At 58.9% G+C, this 18,410-nt stretch overlaps 1 protein-coding gene across 2 annotated transcripts in view; it reads left to right on the forward strand.

Moving 5' to 3' along the window:
* The first annotated feature begins 1,156 nt into the window (after window positions 1–1,156).
* Window positions 1,157–18,410, forward strand: part of MYO1F (myosin IF) — a 26,794-nt gene continuing 9,540 nt past the window's right edge. For both annotated transcript variants that reach the window (XM_071578160.1, XM_071578161.1), the window contains exons 1-17: window positions 1,157–1,276; window positions 4,744–4,881; window positions 7,512–7,601; window positions 7,994–8,088; window positions 8,640–8,727; window positions 8,912–9,001; window positions 9,474–9,605; window positions 9,680–9,814; window positions 12,694–12,826; window positions 13,706–13,902; window positions 14,018–14,098; window positions 15,084–15,170; window positions 15,321–15,407; window positions 16,169–16,336; window positions 16,424–16,509; window positions 16,854–16,935; window positions 17,044–17,150. In XM_071578160.1, the coding sequence (XP_071434261.1) occupies window positions 1,274–1,276; window positions 4,744–4,881; window positions 7,512–7,601; window positions 7,994–8,088; window positions 8,640–8,727; window positions 8,912–9,001; window positions 9,474–9,605; window positions 9,680–9,814; window positions 12,694–12,826; window positions 13,706–13,902; window positions 14,018–14,098; window positions 15,084–15,170; window positions 15,321–15,407; window positions 16,169–16,336; window positions 16,424–16,509; window positions 16,854–16,935; window positions 17,044–17,150 (1,799 nt within the window). In that variant the 5' untranslated portion in view covers window positions 1,157–1,273. The remainder of the gene's footprint in view (window positions 1,277–4,743; window positions 4,882–7,511; window positions 7,602–7,993; window positions 8,089–8,639; window positions 8,728–8,911; window positions 9,002–9,473; window positions 9,606–9,679; window positions 9,815–12,693; window positions 12,827–13,705; window positions 13,903–14,017; window positions 14,099–15,083; window positions 15,171–15,320; window positions 15,408–16,168; window positions 16,337–16,423; window positions 16,510–16,853; window positions 16,936–17,043; window positions 17,151–18,410) is intronic.

Here is an 18,410-nt window from a genome sequence, read left to right on the forward strand (position 1 = left end):
GGTGATGTGGGAGCCTGTGTTGGTAATGCTGGTCTGGGCCAGCAGGTCAGGGGAGGGGATTCTGCCCCACTCAGGTGAGACCCCACCTGCAGAGCTGCCTCCAGCTCTGGGTCAAACATCAGAGAGATGAGCTCAGTTGGTTAAAACTTGGTTGTAATAATGCCAAGGCCATGGGTTCAATCCCCTGTGTGGGCCATTGGCTTAAGGGTTGGACTCGATGATCCTTGTGGGTCCCTTCCAAGTCAGAATAGTCTGTGATATTATCTGTGATGTGGAGCTGCTGGAGTGAGTCCAGAGAGGCCATGGAGATGTTCCCAGGGCCGGAGCCCCCTCTGCTCTGGGACAGGCTGGGAGAGCTGGAGGTGTTCACCTGGAGAAGAGAAGGATCCAGGGAGACCTGAGAGCCCCTTCCAGAGCCTAAAGGGGCTCCAGGAGAGGGACAAGAGATGGAGTGACAGGACACAGGGAATGGCTTCCCACTGCCAGAGGGCACAGTTAGATGGGATATTGGGAAGGGATTCCTGGGTGGACAGGCCCTGGCACAGGTTGCCCAGAGCAGCTGTGGCTGCCCCATCCCTGGGAGTGTCCAAGGCCAGGTTGGACAGGGCTTGGAGCAACCTGGTCTAGTGGACGATGTCCCTGCCCATGGAAAGGGGTTGAAATGAGATGATCTTTAAGTTGCCTTCCAACCCAGAGCATTCTATGATTCTGTGACCTCAGGATGGTGTGTCTTCAGGGGACAGTGAGATCATGGCATTGCAGAGCTGTCTCAGGCCTTGACTTCCTGCCACAGCCCACAGGTCCTCTCTGCTCCTCAGGTGTGGCCTTTTTCATTTCAAAGTCTTGAAAATAATAATAATAAAAAAGCAGCAACCCAAAGCATCTTGCTCCTGAAACTACCTCAAAGCAGAACATCCCCCAGCACTGAGTGGCCACTCCTGGACAGGTCACACTGAAGTGTCCCCATGGGGTGAGGGAAAGGGTTCCTGGAGGCTCTGAGGATCCTTGCCAGACTCCATCACCCAGGTGGGTGGCCCCCAGAAGCAGCAGCAGAGGTGGGGACACCGTGGGCAGGGCCACCCCAAGGTCCCATGGCAGAAGAGCCATCCTTGTCCTCCCCACCCCCACCGTGAAACGAGGAAGTGGGAGGGGAAGAATAAAAATTAGTCGCAATTCGTAACTGCAACAGAAACACAAAGTGCTCCCAGATGGCACCAGAACCTCGGTGGTGACAGGAGCCCTGAGCACCCCTGGGGCAGGACACAGGGACACCATGGTGAGTGCAAGAGGGGCCCTCCTGGGATCCCCCACCCCGTCCCCCTCGGGCACCCTGGGGATGTCACCCCCTCTTCCTGCCACCTTCAGGCCCATCCTCCAGTGCACCCATCGTGCTGCTTTCTGGGAGGTGCCAGGAGCCTTCCCAAGGTCCCTGCTGGAGAGGGGACAGTGTTGCCAGGCTTGGGGACAGGGAGCAGTGTGGGTGTGGGAGCAGCCAGGGATGGGTGCAGGGTTGATGCCCCCAGAGCTCTGACCCAGCAGGATGAAGCCCACCAGGGGATGAGCCTGGGCTGACACAAAGAGGTTTTCATTGTGCTGTCTCTGCTGTGCCACCCACGGGAGAACTTGTGTTCCCCCCAGCCCCACTTCCCACCAGTGTTCTGGTTTTGTTGTGGGTTGTGGGCAGAGCGTGGGGTGGTGGGTGCCAGCCACATGCCCCAGGCCAGGAGGGACCCTCTGGGTGTTGGACCTTGCATCCTTGGCAGATGCAGGGACCAGGGGCTGCAGGCAGGACATGGGGGCTGCTGGAGGGCCAGTGGCCACATCTGGAAGTTGAGCTGGAGGCAGAAGAGGAAGAGGAAAGCCTCAGAATCAGCAAGATGCTCAGATATGGGGTGAGGGTCTGCGTGGTGGGGTCACAGCCATGTCCCTCAGGCCATGACCCTGCTCCTGGGCTGGTGCTGCTCCCAGCCACCACCACCCAGACAGGAAAGGGACAGTGGCCAGGCTGAAACTGAAGCTTCTGCCACCCACAGTTGTGGTTGTCACCTCTGAGAGGCTGCTCAGCTGCTGCCCCCCCAGAGACATGGCCACCGTCCCCTCCCAAAGCCACCCAACACCTGGAGGTGCTTTGTGGCTTCTCAAAGGGCCATGGGTCTGCACAGCCAAGCCCCCAACCCCTGCCAGGGCCACTCCCATCCCCAACCCCTGCCTGTGCCAGTTGTGACAGTGATGTGACAGCCCTGCTGCTCCTCTCGAGGTTTCCTGTGGTTTAAAGATGTTCCTGCCTCTCTATCTTGAGATAAAAAGTTGTCACCTTGGGCTGCATCCGCTCCCTGCTCGGGGCTTGCAGGGCTTTTTTAGTGGTTTGGGCCTCAGCTTTGAAGAAAAACATGATGTTTTTTGCAAGTGTTTTCACAGAGCTGCTCCCCTCCCTGCCTCAGTGATGCTGTCTGAGCTCTGGGGGCATCCAGAGCTGCCAGTCCCCAGCCCTCATTCCTGGCCACCTCCTGTGCCACCTTCTGTGGAGCAACCTGTGCACAGAGGCTCCAAAGGGCACCTGGAAGGTCAGGGGTGGGCAAAAGCTTCTCCCTGCTTGGCATGAGGATGAAATGGATCCATAGAGGTGTTTGGTCCAGGCCCCCTTCCCTGAGGACCTCTGTGGAGGAGGTTTTGGAGCTGCTGCTTCTCTCCAGCTCATCCCTCCCTTCAACTGGGGCAGAGGAGGGGACCTGAACAGAGGAGAGGACTAAGGAACTACTGCCCCAAACCTCTAAAAGCAAATTTATCTTGTGCCCCCACTCCCCACAGGGGGGTTGCCTGGGGGCTCACTGGGCACCAAGCTCTGGCTTTGAGGGATCATAATTCATCTTCTCCCAGGATTTCAGTGAGTCCTTGGGAGGTGTTCAGGGAAGCCAGGCAGGTTCTGTGCTCCCAGAAACAGGGTGGGAACAGCCTCAGCTTTGCAGACACGGAAGGACAAACCCTTCTTTTAAAGTGAGCAGGTGTTTTCCTCACAGCTGAGAGCCAGGAAAGCACCTGACCTGACCCAGAGGAAGAGGAGGTGGTGAAGGCTCATGCTCATCACTGACACCTCTGAGCTCTCACTGGGCTGAAGGAGAAACTCTGGGTGTCAGCTCAAAAGCTCTGAGCTTGCAGAGCAGGAAATGCTCAGATTTGCCTTAATTTGGGGCCAGAAGCAGCACAGGGTGCCTGTGCCAGAAGGTTTGGGGGTCTGGGCTCTTCCTGACTCCTGCCTGAAGAGCAGGGGTTTGGTTGGAGCTGGGCAGCTCCTGGGGACACTGGGGACAGCACAGTGACCTGGAGACAGTGACTGAGCCCACCTGCCTTTTTCCAGGTGGATTTTCTAGGAGACATTAGGAAGGAGGGGAGGAAGAGGAGGGAAAGGCAGGGAAAAGGCACAAAAACAACAAACAGGAGGAAGAGGAGAAGCTCCCCCAGTGGTTTCAGGCTGTGTGAGCAGCCCCACCACCCCCTGAGCTCCCCCAGGTCCATGTATCCCATGTATCCCATGTATCCCATGTATCCCAAGGGAAGGTGGTGGGACAATAAAGCCAAAAGTCCCTCCACCATGTGGGCTTGAGCTGCATTGGGGGTTGGTGGGGCATGGGTGGTATTTTGGGTGGCAAAGCCCAGTGAGGGTGGGCAGGGGGAGCAGCACGATGGGGCTGGACATCTCCAGCTCCACCAGGGTCCCTCTGCCAGCCATCCCCGTGGTGCCAGGGGGTGAGGAGCACCCAGGGGTGGGTGTGGGAGGCTGTGGGCATCCTGTGAGAACCAGGGGCTCACAGGAGGGTCCAAAGGCTTGAGGGTCCAGAGGGCTGAGATCTTGAGAGCCGGCAGGAAAATGAAGCAAAAGGGGAAGAGGAGAAAAGGGAAGTGGAAAGAGTAACAGGCCAGGGGCGACAGGGGAGAAGTGAAATCGGTGACAGAGCCCTGGGGGTAAAAGCAGAACTGTGGGGGACGGGCACAGGGGGGGCACAGGCAGTGCCAGACAGGGTGTCACCTCTGACACCTCACCAGGGGCCACATGGGCACCACAGCTGTGCCCAGCATGTCCCCTCTGCAGCATCGAGGGTGAGGGGAGCCCTCTGGGTAATTTTTGCATGGTGGAATCTCAGCCCCTGCTCCCAGCCCAGGGTTGTGTTTACCCCACAAGGATTTAAATCACAGCCCAGTTTCCCTCCTGCTGCCCCAGAGACAGAGCTGGGAGAGCTGGGAGGCGGCTGGAAAGAGGGTGCTGGTGTCACCCTGGGCAGCAGGAAACAGGGATGGGGGTACAGTGGCACCTCTGCCCTGGGTATGAAGAGGATGTGTGTGGGCAGAGGAGGGCACCACCACCCTTCCCCTGGTTATTCTGGTGTCCCTTTGACTCATAAGCAGAGCCTGTGCACCAACTGTTTCAGCAGATCTTGGTTAAGCTCTGTAAGGAGCAGAGCTGGTGGTGCAGACATGCCCACAATCTCTCAGCATCCTGTCAGCTCCTCACCACGTGCCAGACCTGCAGCGGGCACAGATCCAGCCAGAGGGATGGGGCAAGCCCTGGTGCACTGAATTTTGAGTTTTGGGAGTTCCCAGCTTGGCCAAACTCCCTCATTACACCCATTTTGGAGCTGCAGCTGAGCCAGGGCCCAGCCACAGGTCCCGGCAGCTCCAGGGGAGTTCTGGAGCTCCACTGCCAGCAGGAGTGGCCCTGGCACAGTGCCCATGTCCCTGTCCCTGCAGGGCAGCAAGGAACGCTTCCACTGGCAGAGCCAAAATGTCAAGCAGAGTGGTGTGGATGACATGGTGCTGCTCTCCAAGATCTCCGAGGAGGCCATCGTGGAGAACCTCAAGAAGCGTTTTATGGATGATTTCATCTTTGTATCCTTTCCAGGGCAGCAGGACGGGCACAGGGAGCAGCAGGGCTGGGCTTCAAGGTTTTGCCAGGGCATGGGACAAACTGGGGCTGCCCCAGGGCCTGCAGAGTGCCCCATCCCCACACTGGTGGGACAGGAATGCTGCTGTTCCCAAGCTGATTTGCACTCAGCAGAGACACAGCACCCAGAACCCCCATCCTGCCATGACCCAGGACCCACCTTGGAGATTCCTTGGTTGCCACAAACTCCTGAGCAAAGCCTTTCATCTGCTGTCTCCACTGCTCCAGCACACCAGAGACACACCTGACTGAGGCACCAGGCCCAGTGGCAGCAGTGACCACTGTCCCCTGTTTGTCACCCACCCTCCCCAATGCCCACAGTGTGTCCTGGTCTGCTCTGCACCCAAAACAAACCCAGGCAAACCCTGGGTGGAGCAGGAGCATCCCTGCAGGCAGGGGGAGGAGGTGCCACCCCTCACTCCCACCTGTGCCAGGACACATCAGCCAGTACAGGGGGCAAAGCCCCCAACCTGCCCAGTGTTGCCCACCCAGTGCCATCCCCCAGCCCAGTTGCTGCTGGCACTGACACTGCTGGGCACCAACCATGAGGCTCTGTGGCTCTCAGGCTGTGGTGTGGATGGGGACATGTCCCCAGGCCCTGGGGACACAACCAGCTCTGCACCCCGACCACCATCACAGCTTCTCAACAACCCCTGCAGAGCTCCAGGCTGGGCACAGAGTGGCTGGAGAGCAGCCAGGCAGAGGGACCTGGGGGGACTGAGGGACAGGAAGCTCAACAGGAGCCACCAGTGTTCCCAGGTGGCCAAGAAGGCCAAGGGGATCCTGGCCTGGATCCAAACTAGCGTGGCCAGCAGGCCCAGGGCAGTGACCCTTCCCCTGGACTCTGCCTTGGGGAGGCCACACCTTGAGTGTTGTGTTCAGTTCTGGGCCCCTCAGTTGAGGCAAGAGATTGAGGGCTGGAGCGGGGCCAGAGAAGAGCAACGAGGCTGGAGAAGGGACTGGAGGTGGCACTGAGTGTCCTCTGAAACACCTCCAGGGACAGAGAATCCACCAGGTCTTGATCCAACCCCACTGGGATCACCAGCCCAGGGCACAGAGTGCCAGAGTGATCCCAGTGGGGTTGGATCAAGGGTTGGACTTGATGAGCTCAGAGGTCTCTTCCAAGCCAAGTGAGAAGAGAAGAGCAACGAGGCTGGAGAAGGGACTGGAGCACAAGTGCTGTGGGGAGAGGCTGAGGGAGCTGGGGGTGTTCAGCCTGGAGAAGAGGAGGCTCAGAGGTGACCTCAGCACTGTCTGGAACTGCCTGAAGGGAAGTTCTGGCCAGCTGGGGGTTGGTCTCTTCTCCCAGGCACTCAGCAATAGGACAAGGGGGGCTCAAGCTCTGCCAGAGGAAATTGAAGTTGGAGATCAGAAAGAAATTCTTTGCAGAGAGAGTGCTCAGGGATTGGAATGGGCTGCCCAGAGAGGGGGTGGATTCCCCATCCCTGGAGGTTTTTCAGCTGAGCTTGGCCGTGGCACTGAGTGCCATGATCTGGTAAAGGGACTGGAGTTGGACCAAGGGTTGGACTTGATGATCTCGGAGGTCTTTTCCCACCCAATCCATTCTAGGATTCTGTGATACTCCTGCCCCCCAGCCCTGGTGGGAACAAGGGGCAGAGCCCGGGGGGCAGAGCAGGGCACGGCAGGGGCTCGCCGGGCTGACAGCGCTGCTGAACCTCCTGCCCACAACGCTGGCTGTGGTTTCCCCTAAGATGCGGCTCTGTCCTTACAAGGCGATGCTGTCTCGAGCAGCCGTGACACTCCTCCTCCCCCACAGCCCCGGGGGCTTCACGTGTGTGTAAGGTTTGGCTTTGGGGTTGGCTTTTTTTGGAGGAAAAAGATACCCCATGAAGCGTCTTTCTTCCCTTTTTGTTGTGCTGCTGCCCGCAGGGCTCTGTCCAGCCGTGACTCAGCGTCCTGAGCTTCCGCATTTCCCAGAAAAGCCTCTCTCTTCCCATCCTTTGGTCACTCTTCCCCTGCTCTTCTCTCAGGTGGGGCAAAACCAGGACATCAAGGGCTCGGAGTAATCCCACTGGCACCATTCTCTTCATCTCCAAGCTCAATCTCACGGTGCTGGGGGCTCATCCCCATCCAGCTGCTGAGCTTTTGCCAACTGCAATTCCCTGGTTTCCCATTCCCCTGGCAGCACTCAGGGATGCTGCAGGCAGGAGAAGGGCAGGAGCCACAGTTTCTTCCCTCTTCATGCCTCAGTTTCCCTGATTGGAAAATGGGAATGGGCTTCTCCTGCAAAAGATGGAGCGTGAGCAGATCATGAATTCCATCCAGGAGGCTGTGGGATGCTGGAGATGCCACGTTTGGAGTGAATCCTCAGCCAGGCCAAGGAGCTAAGGGGATGCTCCTGCTGCCCCCCATGTCCATCACACTGCTGGGGACACCAAGTCATGGCAGCAGCTCCGCCTGTGGCCGAGCAGAAAGTCCTGGTGCAGCTTCCCTGCTGGCAGGGACCCCAAACCCACCTTGCTCCCATTGCTCTGATGCTGCCTCGAGGGTGACATTGGGCAGGGGGGAGGAGGGACATGGGAAAGGACACAGAAGACCTTAACCTGCCCCCCAGACCTACATTGGGCCAGTGCTCATCTCCGTGAACCCCTTCAAGCAGATGCCGTATTTCACCGACCGGGAGGTCGAGCTGTACCAGGGAGCGGTGAGGCTCGGGGGGCTCTTTGGGTTGGCAAACCCCCCCTGAGGGTCCCCTGAGGGTTCTCCACCAGCCCCTTGGCTGCTGCAGGGTCAGTGCATGGAAAGCCAGTAATGAGACTCAGCAGCAAACCCCCATTCCTGGGAAATTCAGCTCATAAATCCATCCCAAAGCAACCCAAACATGGTAAAACCCAGCTCGAGTGGCTCTGCCCTGAGGAGCTTCCCAAGGAGGAGGGGAGAGCCAAGAAACATGGGATATGCTGCTGATGAGCTCACTGTCCTGGGAAGAGACCAATTCCCACATGGGCAGAGTTGAGGGGAGTCGGGGAGGGGGCTCGGGGTGGGGGGCTGGTGGCTGCTCCGTGCTCAGCACTGCTGTCCTTGTCCCCTCTTTAGGCTCAGTATGAAAACCCTCCCCATATCTACGCCCTGACTGACAACATGTACCGGAACATGCTGATCGATGGGGAGAACCAGTGTGTCATCATCAGGTACAGGGGGGACAAGGGGCACAGCTGGCACCCCCTGGCACTGCTCTGGGATTGGCTGTCCCCCCCATCACTCCTGCTGCCCACACCTGAGGGCTTCCCAGTTAAACAGCAGCCACGTGAAGGCAAGAGGTGGGGTCCTGGGGGACACACTGTGTGGAGGGACCCCAAAGTCCTGGGCCCCTGCGTGCTCCCAGGCAGGCAAAGAGCCTTGTGCAATGCACCTTTCCGGTGGGGTGTTGCAAGGGAACTGGTCAGGATGTGGGGCAAGGCCAGAGACTTCCCCTTGAGGCTCCCAAATCTCCCTCCTACCCTCCAAAATCCAGCAACAGGAAATCCAACGTTTCCTGCCGGAGCAGCTCCTCACCAAGCAATGCTTTGGTCCCTCATACCCAGAGCACCTGGGCAGCCCCAACCACAGGAGGAAGGTCACAACCACCAAAACTCTCTGTCACGCTCTGGTCCTGCTCCAGCATCCCACCCTGAAGCTCTCCCTGGTTGGGTGACTCTGGTGGGACCATTTCACAGCCTCCTCTGCTTTGGCCTTTGCACAGCGGAGAAAGCGGCGCCGGGAAAACGGTGGCAGCAAAATACATCATGGGCTACATCTCCAAAGTGTCTGGGGGTGGGGAGAAAGTGCAGGTAGGTCTGTTGTCACCCCTGTCACAAACCACCTCCCAACCTCTCCCAACCACCCCAGCCCCAGATTCCCCCTCAGAGCAGCCACTTCTGGGCTGGGGACACACAAAGTCCCCAAGCCCAAGGCAGAGGGTTGCAGGTGTGTGGTCCCCCCTCCAGCTCAGGCCTTTCCTTCCTCTGCCCCCAGCACGTCAAGGACATCATCCTGCAGTCCAACCCCCTGCTGGAAGCCTTTGGGAATGCCAAAACCGTCCGGAACAACAACTCCAGCCGCTTCGTAAGTCCCCGGGGCAGGTGCAGGGGGTCACCCAACCAGAGAACCTTCTAGGTTAAAAAAGACCTTTAAGATCCAGTCCAACCACTAACACAGCACTGTCAAGGCCACCACTGGCCCATGTGCCACATCCACACATCTTTTAAGCCTTTCCAGGGATGGGCACTCCAGCAATGCCACTTGTTCAGTGGAGGAATTTTTCCTGATATCCAACATAAACCACTCCTGGGGCGACCTGGGGCCATTTCCTCTTGTCCTGGTGTCCTGCTGCTTATTATTACCTGTGGGAGAGACCAACCCCCACTTGGCTCCAAGCTCCTTCCAGGCAGTTGTAGAGAGCCAAGAGATGCCCACATAACCATAGAAACATCCCAGCAATGCTCCTCACGTGGAGGGACACGGGGAAGAGCAGCCAGGGCGGGGGGCAGTGAGGAATCCCAGCAGGACCCTCTGAGCAGGATCTGTGTCTGAGCAGGGAAAATACTTCGAGATCCAGTTCAGCAGGGGCGGAGAACCCGACGGGGGAAAGATCTCCAACTTCCTGCTGGAGAAGTCGCGGGTGGTGAGCCAGAACGAGTGCGAGAGGAATTTCCACATCTACTACCAGGTACGGGGGTGGGCAGGAGCCACCAGGAGGCGGGGCTGGGCACCAGGTCACTGCAGCTCCATTTGCCCTCGCAGCTCATCGAAGGGGCATCCCAAGAGCAGAGGCAGAATCTGGGCATCATGAGCCCGGATTATTATTATTACCTGAACCAGACGGACACCTACCAGGTGGAGGGCACGGACGACCGCAGCGACTTCCATGAGACGATGGTGAGTGCCCAGGAGGGGCATCCCCGGAGCCTCTGCAGGTGGGCAGGGGCTGATGGGCTCCATGAGTGCCCAGGATGGGTGTCCCCTGAGCCTCTGCAGCTGGGCAGGGGTTGATGGGCTCCAGAAGTGCCCAGGAGGGGTGTCCTCAAAGCTTCTGCAGGTGGGCAGGGGCTGATGGGCACCATGAGTGCCCAGAAGGGGTGTCCCCAGAGCATCTGCAGCTGGGCAGGGGCTGATGGGCTCCATGAGTGCCCAGGAGGGGTGTACTCAAAGCTTCTGCAGGTGGGCAGGGGCTGATGGGCTCCAGGAGTGCCCAGGAGGGGTGTCCCCTGAGCCTCTGCAGGTGGGTAGGGGCTGATGGGCTCCAGGAGTGCCCAGGAGGGGTGTCCCCTGAGCCTCTGCAGGTGGGTAGGGGCTGATGGGCTCCATGAGTGCCCAGGAGGGGTGTCCCCTGAGCCTCTGCAGGTGGGCAGGGGCTGATGGGCTCCATGAGTGCCCAGGAGGGGTGTCCCCTGAGCCTCTGCAGGTGGGCAGGGGCTGATGGGCTCCATGAGTGCCCAGGAGGGGCATCCCCAAAACCTCTGCAGGTGGGCAGGGGCTGATGGACTCCATGAGTGCCCAGGAGGGGTGTCTCCTGAGCCTCTGCAGGTGGGCAGGGGCTGATGGGCTCCATGAGTGCCCAGGAGGGGCATCCCCTGAGCCTCTGCAGGTGGACAGGGGCTGATGGGCTCCATGAGTGCCCAGGAGGGGTGTCTCCTGAGCCTCTGCAGCTGGGCAGGGGCTGATGGGCTCCATGAGTGCCCAGGAGGAGCATCCCCTGAGCCTCTGCAGGTGGGCAGGGGCTGATGGGCTCCATGAGTGCCCAGGAGGGGCATCCCCTGAGCCTCTGCAGGTGGACAGGGGCTGATGGGCTCCATGAGTGCCCAGGAGGGGCATCCCCTGAGCCTCTGCAGCTGGGCAGGGGCAGATGGGCTCCAGGAGTGCCCAGGAGGGGCATCCCCTGAGCCTCTGCAGCTGGGCAGGGGTTGATGGGCTCCAGGAGTGCCCAGGAGGGGTGTCCCCTGAGCCTCTGCAGCTGGGCAGGGGTTGATGGGCTCCAGGAGTGCCCAGGAGGGGTGTCCTCAAAGCTTCTGCAGGTGGGCAGGGGCTGATGGGCACCATGAGTGCCCAGAAGGGGTGTCCCCAAGGCCTCTGCAGGTGGGTAGGGGCTGAAGGGCTCCATGAGTGCCCAGGAGGGGTGTCCCCTGAGCCTCTGCAGGTGGGCAGGGGCTGATGGGCTCCATGAGTGCCCAGGAGGAGCATCCCCTGAGCCTCTGCAGGTGGGCAGGGGCTGATGGGCTCCATGAGTGCCCAGGAGGGGCATCCCCAAGGCCTCTGCAGGTGGGCAGGGGCTGATGGACTCCATGAGTGCCCAGGAGGGGTGTCCCCAAGGCCTCTGCAGGTGGGCAGGGGCTGATGGGCTCCATGAGTGCCTAGTAGGGGTATCCCCAAAACCTCTGTAGCTGGGCAGGGGCTGAAGGGCTCCATGAGTGCCCAGGAGGGGTGTCCCCAAGGCCTCTGCAGGTGGGTAGGGGCTGATGGGCTCCATGAGTGCTCAGGAGGGGCATCCCCTGAGCCTCTGCAGGTGGGCAGGGGCTGATGGGCTCCATGAGTGCCCAGGAGGGGCATCCCCTGAGCCTCTGCAGCTGGGCAGGGGTTGATGGGCTCCAGGAGTGCCCAGGAGGGGTGTCCCCTGAGCCTCTGCAGCTGGGCAGGGGTTGATGGGCTCCAGGAGTGCCCAGGAGGGGTGTCCTCAAAGCTTCTGCAGGTGGGCAGGGGCTGATGGGCACCATGAGTGCCCAGAAGGGGTGTCCCCAAGGCCTCTGTAGCTGGGCAGGGGCTGATGGGCTCCATGAGTGCCCAGGAGGAGCATCCCCTGAGCCTCTGCAGGTGGGCAGGGGCTGATGGGCTCCATGAGTGCCCAGGAGGGGTGTCCCCAAGGCCTCTGCAGGTGGGTAGGGGCTGAAGGGCTCCATGAGTGCCCAGGAGGGGTGTCCCCTGAGCCTCTGCAGGTGGGCAGGGGCTGATGGGCTCCATGAGTGCCCAGGAGGAGCATCCCCTGAGCCTCTGCAGGTGGGCAGGGGCTGATGGGCTCCATGAGTGCCCAGGAGGGGCATCCCCAAGGCCTCTGCAGGTGGGCAGGGGCTGATGGACTCCATGAGTGCCCAGGAGGGGTGTCCCCAAGGCCTCTGCAGGTGGGCAGGGGCTGATGGGCTCCATGAGTGCTCAGGAGGGGCATCCCCTGAGCCTCTGCAGGTGGGCAGGGGCTGATGGGCTCCATGAGTGCCCAGGAGGGGCATCCCCTGAGCCTCTGCAGCTGGGCAGGGGTTGATGGGCTCCAGGAGTGCCCAGGAGGGGTGTCCCCTGAGCCTCTGCAGGTGGGCAGGGGCTGATGGACTCCATGAGTGCCCAGGAGGGGTGTCCCCAAGGCCTCTGCAGGTGGGCAGGGGCTGATGGGCTCCATGAGTGCCTAGTAGGGGTATCCCCAAAACCTCTGTAGCTGGGCAGGGGCTGAAGGGCTCCATGAGTGCCCAGGAGGGGTGTCCCCAAGGCCTCTGCAGGTGGGTAGGGGCTGATGGGCTCCATGAGTGCTCAGGAGGGGCATCCCCTGAGCCTCTGCAGGTGGGCAGGGGCTGATGGGCTCCATGAGTGCCCAGGAGGGGCATCCCCTGAGCCTCTGCAGGTGGGCAGGGGCTGATGGGCTCCATGAGTGCCTAGTAGGGGTATCCCCAAAAGCTCTGTAGCTGGGCAGGGGCTGATGGGCTCCATGAGTGCCCAGGAGGGGTGTCCCCAAAGCCTCTGCAGGTGGGCAGGGGCTGATGGGCTCCCTGCACCCCCAGAATGCCATGCAGGTCATCGGCATCCGAGGAGAGGACCAGCAGCTGGTGCTGCAGATCGTGGCAGGGATCCTCCACCTGGGAAACATCAGCTTTCGGGAGGAAGGCAACTACGCCCGGGTGGAGAACGCTGACTGTGAGTAGCCAAGGAGCTCCAGGGAAGGGCAGGTGGGCACAGTCACAAACCCCCTGGCAGAGGGAGGAGGAAGCACCAGCACCATCCCCACCTTAAAGATGGAGAAACTGAGGCAGCGAGGAAATGGCTCAGGCAGAGCTTAATTAGCAAGGGGACAGATGGCAGGAGTCACTTGCTGTGGTTTGGCAGAGGAAGGGCCCATCCCACGTCCCCAGTTGTCCTTGGCTCTCAGATGGGGCTGGGGGTTCCAGCCAGGGCTGTGCCTGCACAGTGAGAAGTGAGAAGTGAAAACACCTCAAAAATAACAGCTAAGAGAAAAATGTTGTATGTAATAACAGCAAGGTTTTTATTGACAATGCTGGAGGCACAGCCAGCTCATACTGGGCAAAAACCTGCCTAACTGGTTTGTGGAAAATAAGCTATTTTATAGTCTTAAGTTTATAGTTAACACCTTCTAATTTCCATATTAATGACTGGGCAAAATCTTGGGTGGAACTTTCCTTTTGGCTTCGAATTTGGGTGGTGCTCTCCTGACTTCATCCCTCGGGTGGCTTTGAAGCATCTTCATCACTGCTGGACTTCTGCCTTTTCTTTGTTCAGCGACATGACCTGTCAAACCTGTAAAACTTTGGCTCTAATGCTACAAAATCTTGGATCTCTCCCATTTTGCTCTATTCATATGTCTACCACCACCTGATTTATCACCTCTGGTTTATGGAACAATGAACTCAGTGATAAGCAAGTCCTGGTAAAGAGAACAGAACATGCTTAGTGATAAAGATTGAGCAAACAGGCCTAAAAACTTTGAGAGGGGGTTTGGAAATTGGGCCTTGCTCCTTCTCAAGAAGGCAGCCCTGACCACCCCCCTGCTCTGCCCAGCCCTGGCCTTCCCTGCCTACCTGCTGGGGGTCGACCAGGCCCGTCTGAACGAGAAGGTGACCAGCAGGAAGATGGACAGCAGGTGGGGTGGCCGCTCCGAGTCCATCACCGTCACCCTCAATGTGGAGCAGGCCGCCTACACCCGGGATGCCCTGGCCAAGGGGCTCTACGCCCGGGTCTTCGACTTCCTCGTGGAGGTGGGTGCTCCCATGGCATGGGCTGACAGGGGATGGTCACCATCTGCTCCAGAGTGCAGCCAATCCCACCACCCTCCAACCCTCAACTGATGGTTCACCCCCTCCCTCCTCACAGTCCATCAACAGGGCTATGCAGAAGCCCCACCAGGAGTACAGCATTGGGGTGCTGGATATCTACGGCTTCGAGATATTCCAGGTACGTGCTCATGGAATCACAGAACATGCTGAGCTGGAAGGGTCACCCAGTCCAACCCCTGACCCTGCACAGACACCTCAACAATCCACCCTGTCCCCCAGAGTGTTGTCCAAACACTCCTGGAGCTCTGGCAGCCTTGGGGCTGTGCCCACTGCCCTGGGGAGCCTGGTCAGTGCCCACCACCCCCTGGGGGAAGAACCTTTCCCTGAGATCCATCCCAACCCTCCTGGAGCTCTGGCAGCCCTGGGCCTGTGCCCACTGCCCTGGGGAACCTTTTACTGGTATCTGACCTAAATCTGGGGCATGAATGGGATGCTCAGTGGAAGATCCACGGGCCATTTGACAGTAGAGGGGCAGGAGAGGCTCTGCAGAGCCTGTTGTGGGTCCACCACCACAGGAGAAGAGTCACTTCAGAGAACGAGTGGGACCTCTCAGCCCGGGCACTGCCCAGTGAATGTCACTAATTGGAATCACAGAATATCCTGAGCTGGAAGGGACCCACAGGGATCATCCAGTCCTACCCCTGGCCCTGCACAGACACCCCAACAATCCCACCCTGTCCCCCCAAGTGTTGTCCAAACCCTCCTGGAGCTCTGGCAGCCTTGGGGCCATGCCCACTGCCCTGGGGAGACTGGTCAATGCCCACCACCCTCTGGGGGAAGAACCTTTCCCTGAGATCCAATCTAAGCCTCCCCTGGCACAGCTCCAGCTGTTCCCTGGGGTCCTGTCCCTGGCCACTACAGAGCAGAGCTCAGTGCCTGCCCCTCCTCTTGCCCTCCCAAGGAAGTTGTTGCTTTGCTGTAGGAGCCCAGCTGGGAATGTCCTTCCCTGCCCCTGCAGCCAGGGGCTGTCAGGAGGTGATGGCCCCAAGAAGCATCCCTGGAGCAGCACCCAAAGGCTCTACTGGTTGGGGTCCCCACAACGGGCCAGAGGAGCAGAAGACAACTCAGCCCCATTTGCACTTTCACCTTTTGTCCTTTTGCAGAGAAATGGCTTTGAGCAATTCTGCATTAACTTTGTGAACGAGAAGCTGCAGCAGATCTTCATAGAGCTGACCCTGAAGGCAGAGCAGGTACAGGGAGGGCTGGGCTGGGGGGTAGTGGGGCTGTGCCAGCAACCCAGTTCCTGCACCCCCTTCTCCTCAGAGCCACAGCTGGAGCAGGGGGGCTCAGTGAACCCCAGGAGCTCAGGAGCCCACCTGGCTCTCCCTGCACTTCTCCAGGAGGAATATGTGCAGGAGGGGATCAAGTGGACCCAGATACAGTACTTCAACAACAAGGTGGTGTGTGACCTGATAGAGAACAAGCTGGTGAGTGGGGTCCCCTCTGCCAGGGGAGGCTTTCTCTGGGAGCAGAGGCACCCAGGGAGGGGGTGCTGGGTGGGCTGGGTGGGCTGTCCGGAGTGGGTGGCAGAATCCAGTCCTCATAGGGAGCAGAGACTTGTAGGATAGAGGGAGCTGGGGTTGTTCAGCCTGGAGAAGAGGAGGCTCAGAGGTGACCTCAGCACTGTCTGGAACTACCTGAAGGGAAGTTCTGGCCAGCTGGGGGTTGGTCTCTTCTCCCAGGCACTCAGCAATAGGACAAGGGGGCACGATGGGCTCAAGCTCTGCCAGGGGAAGTTGAAGTTGGAGATCAGAAATAAATTCTTTGCAGAGAGAGTGCTCAGGGATTGGAATGGGTGGATTCCCCATCCCTGGAGGTTTTTCAGCTGAGCTTGGCCATGGCACTGAGTGCCATGATCTGGTAAAGGGACTGGAGTTGGACCAAGGGTTGGCCTTGATCTTGGAGGTCTTTTCCAACACAATCCATTCTAGGATTCTGTGATTCTATTATTCCATGATGGTTTGGGCTGGAAGGGATCTTAAAACTCACCTCATTCCACCCCTGCCATGGGCAGGGAACCTTCCACAAGACCAAGTTGCTCCAAGCCCTGTCCAACCTGACACTGAACGCTGTGTCCTTAACCTAAGCTGTGGGTCAGCATGAAGCAGCTTCGACCAGCACAGCCAGGTGCAGCATTGGGCCCTGTCACAGCATTTGGACACCCATGGCTTCTCTCTTGCTGTCCCAGAACCCTCCTGGGATCATGAGTGTCCTGGATGACGTGTGTGCCACCATGCATGCCACGGGCGAGGGCGCGGACCAGACCCTGCTGCAGAAGCTTCAGGCGGCCGTGGGCACCCACGAGCACTTCAACAGCTGGAGCTCGGGCTTTGTCATCCATCACTATGCAGGCAAGGTACAGCCCCCCAGACCCCACAGCCTGCACCCCACAGCCCTCACCTGGCCACCACGGTGTGGGGCTGAGGTTTCCTGCTGTCCCCAGGTGTCCTACGACGTGAACGGCTTCTGCGAGCGCAACCGCGATGTGCTCTTCACCGACCTCATCGAGCTCATGCAGAGCAGTGAATTGTGAGTCCTGGCAGCACTGGGGGCACCCCAAAGGGCTGGGGCACAGGGCAGCATGCCCACCATACAGATGCTGAGGGCTGGACCTGCCTTTGTGGGAACCACAGGTCGGGGTGCTCAGCATCCTGCATCGCCCTGGGGGCTCTGGTGGCATCCCAGGACTGCAGAGCTGGGCAAAGGGGGAGTCACCCACCAGCACTGACCCTGCTCAGCCTGGGCTGGAATCAGCCACAGTACAGGATTTCCCAGCAGCAGAAAGCAGAGCTGGAGCTGGTCCCAGCTCTCTGCCTGTGCTGAGCATGGGGAGCCTGGCAGCTCTCACCTGGGGACTGTCACCTCCCTTTCAGCGATTTCATCCGGATGCTTTTCCCAGAAAAACTTGATTCTGACAAAAAGGGACGACCGACCACTGCGGGCTCCAAAATCAAGGTACATCCCCCCCATAGGCTGCAGGACAGTGGCTGCCTCTGGGTCAGCAGGAGGGTGATGGGCTCCCCTCAACACCTTTAATGCTACAGAGGTCAATCCTTGCACCAGAAACAGGCCAATGACCTGGTGAACACGCTCATGAAGTGCACCCCACACTACATCCGCTGCATCAAGCCCAACGAGACCAAGAAACCCCGGGACTGGGAGGAGAGCAGGTAACAGGGAGCCCACAGATCCCAGGGAATGGGACACAGCCATGGAGATGTGGCCAGGACTGGCTTTCCTCCAAAAGCTGCACCCACGGGCCGGTCGCTTTGTGCTGTCCACAGATCCAGGACAGCACAAGCACAGTGTGGGGAAGGCCAAGAAGGCCAATGGGATCCTGGCCTGGATCCAAACTAGCGTGGCCAGCAGGCCCAGGGCAGTGACCCTTCCCCTGGACTCTGCCTTGGGGAGGCCACACCTTGAGTGTTGTGTTCAGTTCTGGGCCCCTCAGTTGAGGCAAGAGATTGAGGGGCTGGAGCGGGGCCAGAGAAGAGCAACGAGGCTGGAGAAGGGACTGGAGGTGGCACTGAGTGTCCTCTGAAACACCTCCAGGGACAGAGAATCCACCAGGTCTTGATCCAACCCCACTGGGATCAGCAGCCCAGGGCATGGAGTGCCAGAGTGATCCCAGTGGGGTTGGATCAAGGGTTGGACTTGATGAGCTCAGAGGTCTCTTCCAAGCCAAGTGAGAAGAGAAGAGCAACGAGGCTGGAGAAGGGACTGGAGCACAAGTGCTGTGGGGAGAGGCTGAGGGAGCTGGGGGTGTTGAGCCTGGAGAAGAGGAGGCTCAGAGGTGACCTCAGCATTGTCTGGAACTGCCTGAAGGGAAGTTCTGGCCAGCTGGGGGTTGGTCTCTTCTCCCAGGCACTCAGCAATAGGACAAGGGGGGCTCAAGCTCTGCCAGGGGAAATTGAAGTTGGAGATCAGGTAGAAATTCTTTGCAGAGAGAGTGCTCAGGGATTGGAATGGGCTGCCCAGAGAGGGGATGGATTCCCCATCCCTGGAGGTTTTTCAGCTGAGCTTGGCCATGGCACTGAGTGCCATGATCTGGTAAAGGGACTGGAGTTGGATCAAGGGTTGGACTCAATGATCTCAGAGGTCTTTTCCAACCCAATCCATTCTATGAGTCTGTGATTCTGTGTCATTGCAATTCGTTGTGGCAGACAAAGGGCCACAGGTCGCAGGTGTCACACACAAGTTCATTTATTAAATTATGTACAACACACTTAAAGAAAGAAACTAAAGAACAAAGAAACTAAAAAGTCTTAACCCATTACAAGGTACAAGTTACACTCTATATATTCTAAATTCCACCCATCGTCAGTTTTCACAGGTTTATGACAGTGTCCATAGACTTTATTGCAGCTTCTAATTGGAAGTTACTCACTGTCCAGATGTACTTTTTGTTTCATGAGAAATTATCTACACAC

The sequence above is a fragment of the Pithys albifrons genome, chromosome 27 (genome assembly GCF_047495875.1).
Source record: "Pithys albifrons albifrons isolate INPA30051 chromosome 27, PitAlb_v1, whole genome shotgun sequence".
In the NCBI taxonomy this organism is placed as follows: domain Eukaryota; kingdom Metazoa; phylum Chordata; class Aves; order Passeriformes; family Thamnophilidae; genus Pithys; species Pithys albifrons.